This window comes from Propithecus coquereli, unplaced genomic scaffold (genome assembly GCF_000956105.1).
Source record: "Propithecus coquereli isolate 6110/MARCELLA unplaced genomic scaffold, Pcoq_1.0 Scaffold39, whole genome shotgun sequence".
In the NCBI taxonomy this organism is placed as follows: Eukaryota; Metazoa; Chordata; class Mammalia; order Primates; family Indriidae; genus Propithecus; species Propithecus coquereli.
In genome coordinates, this window is record NW_012149618.1 from 2,122,321 (window position 1) to 2,131,396 (window position 9,076).

A 9,076-nucleotide genomic window follows, 5' to 3' on the forward strand; every position below is an offset into this window, starting at 1 on the left:
GAGGCAAGGAAATTGTATGGGGGGAAGTAGCACATCAGTAGATGTCAATTATTGTTAATATTCTCAGGTTAGTTGTTTCATGTTTATTGTATTATTACAACAGACACAGAAAGGGAGGGTTATGCATGGATAATGATACAGGTAATTTAAGAACCAAAAATAATGACTTGATTGAATTCTGTACTCCTTATGTTCTAATTATAAATAAAATAGAAATCAGGGTGATGTTGAAAATAATTTAGTATCAGCTATTTTCGAAAATTTCACTCCTCAGAATGATGACTCATTTCTTAAGAGTTTGAGTTTCGCTCTAACTGATATTCAAATGTTAACTCTTTCAGAAAATAAGCAACTTTACAAGGCCCAACTCTGAGCCATGCTAACACTTACCCAGGGGATCCACCAATTGGTCAACCAGTCCCATTTTCTTTGCTCTGTCTGCACGAATGTTTCTACCAGTCAGCATCATGTCAAAAGCGGCAGGCACACCCACCTAACATGCACGCAAGGATTGGAGTGTAGGGGAAAAAAATCAGGATGACGACTATAGTTTACAAATTATCAAATGAGTAAATATAAAAATGAAAAAAACCAAACCAGATTGTTACACTACTCATCAATAAGTTAACTCTTATAAATTGATATACATTTAGGTAACTTTTGGGATTAGATACCTCCAGCTGAAGTAAAAATGTCTTTATAACTTCTTTTAATTCAGTATGTAGGATTTCTGTCTTATGGAATTGATAAGTTAAAGAATGAATTTCATGTTTCCTAAAATTATACATTTATGTCATTCTGAGTTTCTTCTCTATCATTTATATAGTACTTGAAATTGCTATATTGAAACTAATAAAGACTTTGAGAAACCTGGTATTTTTGACAAAGTCTTTAGAAAGAATTTTAGGCTTAGCAAAAATAGAACTCAGCATAATATGCTGAAATAAAAAAAAAAAGAAAAAATAGAACTCAGCTAGGGCTTCTTATGTGGGGTACTAGAAAAATGGCTTTTAGCAACATTCGAATACTAACTATAGTTTAAAAAAAAGAAAGAAAGAAAGAAAAAAACTCAACAAATATTTTCTACACACATATATGCTTATTTATTCTTTCAATAAATCCTCTTGACATTTCCTAAGAAGGAATGCACATTATTTATTATTAGAAAACTAACACCATAAACCTTTTTCTTTTTCTTTTTTTTGGTATTCAATTCATATCAACTTCCCTGCAAAGAGAATTTCTGGTGAGCCTTGTTCCTCACTGAGGAATCTGTAGAGCCAGAAGCTACAAGGTTCAGCGGACCCTCGAGTCTGATGCCAAGATGCTCTGCAGCTTCTAGGTCTGACTGTCCTTCCCTCTCTTCTTAAAAATTCAGAAGCCTGCTGGGGTTTTTTTGGTTCCACAGACTATAGCAATGAAAATATCCAAATCAAATAATGAGGGAAAAGGTCTGTCTTTTATATTTATCATGAAATATGATCCATGGTTTTGAAAAACTGTTAAGATGGTACTACACAGAAAAGGAATGAAGTCAATTATAAATCTCAGAAAAACAAGACATGTATATTATTTATTTTTATCCTTCTTCAGGGACTCACAAAGGACCTTGATCAATAATTCTGTGGAATTGAAAAAAATAAATCAATACCAGGAATAAAAATCTGTCAGTGATCCTATATACTCATATTTTATTTGATCTCTAAATTCTATAATGATTGACCATTATTATGCATTTTATATAAGAGGAAATGGACATAAAGGGGCATATAGGTACTGAGGTTCTGAAGTTTGCAAGGAGGGTCTAAACTCACCATTTTGGGCAGCCTTTGTGTGCCTCCTGCTCCTGGTAAGAGCCCCAGCAAGACTTCAGGGGCACCTAATACCGTTTTTCTATCTTTTGTTGCTATCCTGTATTGGCATGAAATAGCGAGCTTCAAACAAATGAAAGAAAATTAGAATGTTAGAAAATGTAACTTTGCAACATCTTAGGATCTGAGAGGGTCTAAAGATTACTTATAAAGCAGGAATGTGCCCAAAGAATAAACTGAAATTCCTTAGGCTGGTATTTGATAATTTCTACCATTTACCTTTTCAGCCTTTCTTCATACTTTCCCCACTAATTTATTAACCTCTTTTTGGTTGCAGATCTCCTTAAAAATCTGCTGGAAGCCATGGAAGTTCTTAATAGAAAAATGCACACACAATTTTGTATGTTAGTTAAGAAGCCCTGTACCCTATAGAGACTCTCCTTTCTAATCGAGCAGTCTACTTATGATGTCCTAATAGGCTTTGCTTATTCTTGCCTTTGCTCACACCATGCCATAGACATAATGCTTTTCCCACCATTTGCTGATTAATCAAATTCTGTCCATCTTTTAGGACCAGGCACAAGTTTCCCTAATTAGTAGTCATGTATCACTGAACGACAGGGATATATTCTGAGAAATGAGTCATTAGGTGATTCTGCTGTGCAAACATCAGAGTATACCTACGCAAACCTAGATGGTATAGCCTACTATACATCTAGGCTATATGGTCTAGCCTATTATTCCTAGGCTACAAACCTACACAGTGTGCTATTGTAATGAATACTGTAGGCAACTGTAACACAATGACAAACATTTGTGCATCTAAACATAAAAAAGTTACAGTAAAAATACAGTATTGTAATCTTATGGGACCACTGTCATATAAGTGGTCAGTCATTGAAACACAGTTCTGTGACACATGACTATATACGTGAAAGTGTCTAGCATGGAGCCCAGCATGTGATAAATGCTCAGAAAATGTTATTTTCTTTCCCTTTCCTTCTCTCCTACATGTTCCAGTCTAGTAAGCATCTCTTCTCTCAAATCTATTATTTATTATCTTTACTATTCACAAAGAACTTAAACATATATTATGCTTTCTGTGTCTCAACTAGATGTAAGTAGCTGAAGAGCACTGGTCACACTTCTGAATCTTTGCCCTACAAACTTAAACTAGGTTTTTGCTTCTGAAAATGACCTTAGAGATCCAGTTCCAATCTTCTCACTTTGTAAATGAAAACATCACACCTTGATTCAATCACTCTGTATCACTTGCTCCGTGGCATGCAGAATAAGAATTAAAACCTATCCAGAAGTTTAATAACTAAAAAGCAAGCTGGTTCTCCTCTGAAAACTGTTTTCAGGCAAAACAGTAGCCTAAAGGTTTACAGCTGGTGAATCCCACTGAAGAGCTGGTTAGTGTCTCAATGATTTTGGAATAAATCTATACCTCAAGTCCTCCTCCCAAGCAGGATCCGCTGATGGCAGCCACGATAGGCTTTGTGGACTTTTCAAGTTTCTCAAACGTTTTCTGTGCATCCTGTGATATCTGTGTTACTTCTTGAGGAGTCTTGCAAGCAGCTAACATGCTGCAATGTCCATGAAAATAGAGAACAGGAAAAAAAGGAAAGATGAAACTATAACCTACTTTGTTCAATACCACATCCACAATACACTTATCCTATCATATATTAATATTTGGTAATGAATCTTCAAATATTCATTATTTTAAGAATGATTTTGCTTCAAATAGCACTAATGTCAGCAGTATCATCTCTCTGTAAATTTCCGGATCCAGAAAACACAAAACAAAACATGTTGGATAATTTATTTTTGCTTCTATAACAAACCATTAGATTACAAAGCTCTGTATGTGAGAAAATCTTCTGATACATATTTTCATTATCAGATTAAACATTTTCACTATCAGGTGGTTAGATTAAATAGCAATCAAATTGACAGCAAAAGAAAGTTCCCAAGTTGTTTCAAGGGATCTAAAACCTTTAAATAAATCCCCCTAATGGTCTGGTACAAAAATGTTATAATCAATGTCCTTTAATGTCAGTTTGTGTCATTTGCTACTTTGTTTCTAAACATATTTAAGAGGTGGATTTTATACTTTTGACCAAGAATAACTAGTATTTTCTGTCATTTTATACACTGGGAGTTGCTCTGAGGGCTTCATAGAAGTTGCATGTGTTTTTCTCTGGATATAGGTCGCTATTGCAGGTACATCGGTGTTTCATTAGGGTCAAACAATTGAGCTATGTCTGGCACAGTGGTTCATGCCTGTAATCCTAGCACTTTAGGAGGCTGATGCACCAGGATTGTTTGAGGCCAGGAGTTTGAGACTAGCCTGGGCAATAGTGAGACCTTATTTCTATAAAAAATGAAAAAAATTAGCTGGGCACGGTAACTCTGTGGTCCTAGCTATTTGAGAGCCTGAGGCAGGAGGATCACTTAAGCATAGGAGTTTGAGGTTGCAATGAACTATGATGATGCCACTTCACTCTAGCCTGGGCAACAGAGTGAGACCCTGTCTCAAAACAAACAAGCAAACATACAAATAATAATAATTGAGCTAGAAGAAAAAGCACTTGATACAGATAATTTTGCTTTTTCTAAAAAATAAACATGAAATAGAACACTTATAAATTCTAATTACTATACATAAATATAAAAGGGTACACAATGTAGAACAAGGTTTAAAAATATACAAACACCTTAAATACAAATTACTAAGCCTACAATGCTAGTTTTAATTGTCTAAAATACCAAGAATAACATACCAAATACCCATATTTTGACCGAATTAACAACTACTATTTTAACCCATTAAACTAGCACTGAAATATCATTTGCTCTCCTTAAGTATAAACAAGTTATATAAGCATACATTATATCGTTTTAAAAAAGGAAAGAAAATACTAGCTACATCTGTAAAGTTTCCTTTGACATTCTCAAGTCTTACCACCCACTTCATTTTCCCTAAAGCGGCTACTTTCATGTTTGTAGTGTATCCTTCCAGGCCAGCTATATACTTGTATCCATAAAAAATATAAAAAATTATTTTATGTTTGGTTTAAAAACATTTATATAAACTATATACTGTATGAAACATTCTGCAACTTGCTTTTTCAATCTTAACATTACGTTTTTGAACTCTAGCATTATGTTGTGAACCTAGTTAATTCCTTTTAATTGTTTTGTAGTATTTTATCATGTGAATATTCCACATTTTGCTTTTCTATTTCTATACTGACTGGCATTTGGCTTGTTTCAAATTCTACTTTATTTTAAACTATATAGGACTGAAGATCCTTGTACATTGGTCCTTGTGAATAAAGAGTGAGATTTCTCTAGATCATATGATATATTTTTCATTTTACTAAATGTTGCCAAACTGCTCTCCAAGGTGGCTATACCAACTGGCATTCCTGCTAGTAATATATTAACTTTCTCATTTCCGCAAGTCCTTGCTAACACACAATATTTTCAAACTTTGAAATATTTGCTGGTCTGATAAGTAAAAAATGGCATCTCATTATTAGTTTAATTTTATAGCAGTTTTTATTCTACTCAAAAACTGCTGTCAACTTCTTTAAGGAAAGGTTGTACTTAGTCTCAGTCTTACGTGGTTTAAACAACAAGCCCTTCTCCTTCTCTTTTATGAACTTTATTACACTCATAAAAATAACTTTAAAAACTTTCAGAGAATTTATTTCTACCTTTTTTTTTTTAAGAGATGGGGTCTCACTATGTTGCCCAGGTTGGTCTTGAATTCCTGGGCTCAACTGATCTTCCTGCCTCAGCCTCTCAAGTAAATGGGACTATAGGCACATGCCACCACATCTGGCACTTCTACCTTCTTTTAAAAGGAAGAATTATTATGTCTAAGAAACACACTATTAACCAAGATAAAAAGCAACTTCAAGTTTCCTAAAACTTACTTGACATCAGCACCTGCAACAAAGCAGCCTGGCTTTGATGAGATAAGGACGGCACTTCTGATTTTATCACTAGCCCAGATTTCATCCATTACTTCCAGGAACTCTGAATGCAGTTCTTTACTCAGTGTATTTACCTGCCAAAGGGAAATATATAAATCCAGGGTTTCAATTTGAAGTACCAGATGTCCATATCACCATGAAATACTATTTTGATTATGAGAAATATGTTTATACAGCAAAAGTACACTGTTAAAAGCAAGAAAGAATGAACCTCCCTCTTACCCTTACCTCAAACCCAGTAGCTTTCTGCTCAGGCAGCTTTGGCCAACTATTAATACAAGCATTCCTCCCTTGAAAATAGGTCTACTCAAAGCAGGAACTCAGGGTCATATTCGTAAGAGTCTGAATCATATGCAGGCTATAAATAAGTCTACAAACATTTATTGGCATGGAAAAAATTTATATAATGTTAAGGAAGAGAGGAAATGAATATAAGACATACGGTATGGTCTTAGCTTTGTAAACAGTATGTGTTGAAATTGAATTAAATGCGGTTATCTCTTGTAAGATACCAAGAAAAAATATGTGGTTATCTTTGGGTCTAGATTATGAATGATTATTATTTTTCTTTATAATTTTTTGTAGTTTTAAAATTTCTTACCACTGGCATGTATTATAATATTTTTGTGTTCAGGAAAAATGTTCAACTTAAGAAAATTCTGAAAAAATATCTTAAGCCTGAATCACTGGTTAGTGGGTGCTAAGATTTACTCTAGAGAAGGGGAATGGCTCCTATTTTCCTTAATTTGTGATAGCTGTTACTTGCTTCCATCTAGGTCCTCCTATTACATCTAGGCCTCTGGTTACAAGATTTTTTACGTATGAAACTTTTACACCGATTTTAGATGGAGGAAAAGTATGGACTCCTGCAATAAAGCTCTTCTTGGCAACAGACTGGATTGATGTTGCATGATTTGCTGAAGCTGGCAAAAACAAATGAAGTTCCACTTTGATCAGAACTTGATTTCCAATATGTGAATTACACTGAGTCATTCAGATCCATTAGGAAGCTTAAGAGCCAAGTGCCCAAATGTAACCCAGCCAGCCTACTATGAATAATGACTCATGCCAGGCAGGTAATAAAGCAAGCGGATTTAACAACCTCCTATTTAAGATGGGTAGGCAAGTTTTGATTCTTATAAACTAAGCTTGCACTTTGGTTCTTATCTAACAAGACACCTCCTCATTCTACATTATAGCAGAATTCTAGTCTTATTAATCTTTGATGTTAATCTGTCATCTAAGGTCAATAAGTGGAATTCTTACACAGGGACCTCTGCTTCAGAAAACTGCCTTTCTTGGGCAATTTCTCAAACTTTAACTAATTTAACTATCAAAGCTGTAAATTCATATGGTAAGACTATTGCCAGATTGGTGGACTTATTTCTTTCCCATTCAGGACCAGATTTATAAACGTAGTTAGCAGAAATAAAATGCACTAAGTTAAATTAGGTACCTTTGAATTGGGTGAATTAATTCGAATAACAGCCACATCCCCTTTGACTCCATAGTTAATATGGGTTCTGGCTAAAAAGAGAAGGAAAATTTATTTGTAAACATGTTTACTACAAAACAGATCTAAAAAGCAATGTAGGTCAATAAGAAATTAAACTTACTCAGCAAAGCAGAAGACCCTGCAAAGTTTCGGCAAATATAACCTGTAAGAAAAGGATATTTCAAAATTAATTTGCAAAACAGAATTTCTGTACTACCATTATATATGATAATGCTACCATTTCCAACAACAAAAAAACCCCAAATCAGAACAATGTATTCTAAGCCATTATTATGACTACTACCACATTTTTTTTGTTTCAATTATCCAGTCATATGATTATTTGGATACTAAATGAAGAAGGTAGAAGAGCGGCCCCGCAGAGATGTCTATGTCCCCAGAACCTGTGAATATGTTCAGTTAAGGCCAAAGGGGATTAAGGTTGCAAATGAAATTAAGGTTGCTAATCAGTTGACCTTAATATAGGGAGATTATTGTGGATTATCCAGGTGGATCCAGTGTAATCACGAAAGGGAAGGGGGAGGCAAAGAGAATCAGAGAGATGGCAGGGTATGAATGTCTTGTCCTCAAGTTGACTTTGAAGAAGGAGGAAGCAGACAAGTCAAGGAACACCAGGTAGCCTCTAGAAGCTGGAAGTAATAGATTTTCCCCTAGAGCATCCAGAATGAACACAGCCTTGCCAATCTTTGATTTTAGCTAAGTGAGACCATTTCAAACTTCTGACCTCTATAACTGCAAGATAATAAATTTTTATTGTTTCAGACACTAAATTTGTGGTAATTTGTTACAGCAGCAATAGGAAATTAATATACTAGCAATAAATAACCCATAAAGCGATCCATAATGTCAGTTCCAATTGTATCCCAAATATATTCTAACTATGTTTTCCAGTCAAGTCCTCTTGCATTTTTCTGGAGATGGACTTTCCAGTGTTATCAAAAGTAAAATCCAGAGTCAACTATAATGGCTACTATAAAGGAAGCATTCCATGTCACACTTCACTAATTTTAAGTATTTATAACTGAAAAAGTCTGTATCACACTCTGTCAAGAATACTCCTACTCCTTGGATAACAAAGGTCAACTACTTTCCTCCTTCTTTCCAAATCACTAGTTTAGACTCTCCAGCATGATGATGATGATGATGATGATATGATCTTTTGAGCACAGACCATCACAGGAGAAGACCCAGCAGAGGGTCTTTCAATCTGAACTCTAGATAGAAGGTAAGGAACATTGGGGAATTCTAGGCAAACATTCCAAGTTTGTTTTGGGCATTATTCTACTTCTTTTCTACCATTAAAGGCTTACTTCTGCCCTGCTCGCATCCAAACCTCTTGCTCTAGGGTGGTAACCAAGCTGTTCTGGAGGCAGCCCAGGGCCAAAATCCCTTAGTTACAATTTCCACTCTTCTTCAAAGCATGCTGCTTTTTCTTCCCTTGTCTTTCCATTCATGATTCACCTCAAACCACTTCTCCTATGCATTCCTTTAATTCCTTACTTCTCCCTGCCCACATCTTCCAAATCTTGCTCAATTATTTTAGGAAAAAGTTTTGTCTTTGGTTTTAAAAATAAAAATAAATCACCCTCAATTAGTAACTGTACATATGAAAAACATATACTCAGAAAAAGGCATAAATCTTAAAGTGATATCAAATACAACAAAGAACTAGTGCTTTAAAAATATTCGGTGATTCCTTCATGCATCTCCTCTAATTACATTAGCTTTCCCCAAGTATT

The 9,076-nt window shown here is 34.8% G+C and overlaps 1 protein-coding gene across 1 annotated transcript in view; it reads right to left on the reverse strand.

Annotated features, from left to right (window-relative positions):
* Positions 1-9,076, reverse strand: part of HADHA (hydroxyacyl-CoA dehydrogenase/3-ketoacyl-CoA thiolase/enoyl-CoA hydratase (trifunctional protein), alpha subunit) — a 43,476-nt gene that overhangs the window by 29,207 nt on the left and 5,193 nt on the right. Inside the window, exons 2-7 of the mRNA XM_012652489.1 lie at positions 7,438-7,479; positions 7,278-7,348; positions 5,762-5,895; positions 3,262-3,400; positions 1,815-1,934; positions 391-493 (exon numbers count right to left, since the gene is read on the reverse strand). Coding sequence (XP_012507943.1) covers positions 391-493; positions 1,815-1,934; positions 3,262-3,400; positions 5,762-5,895; positions 7,278-7,348; positions 7,438-7,479 — 609 coding nt within the window. The remainder of the gene's footprint in view (positions 1-390; positions 494-1,814; positions 1,935-3,261; positions 3,401-5,761; positions 5,896-7,277; positions 7,349-7,437; positions 7,480-9,076) is intronic.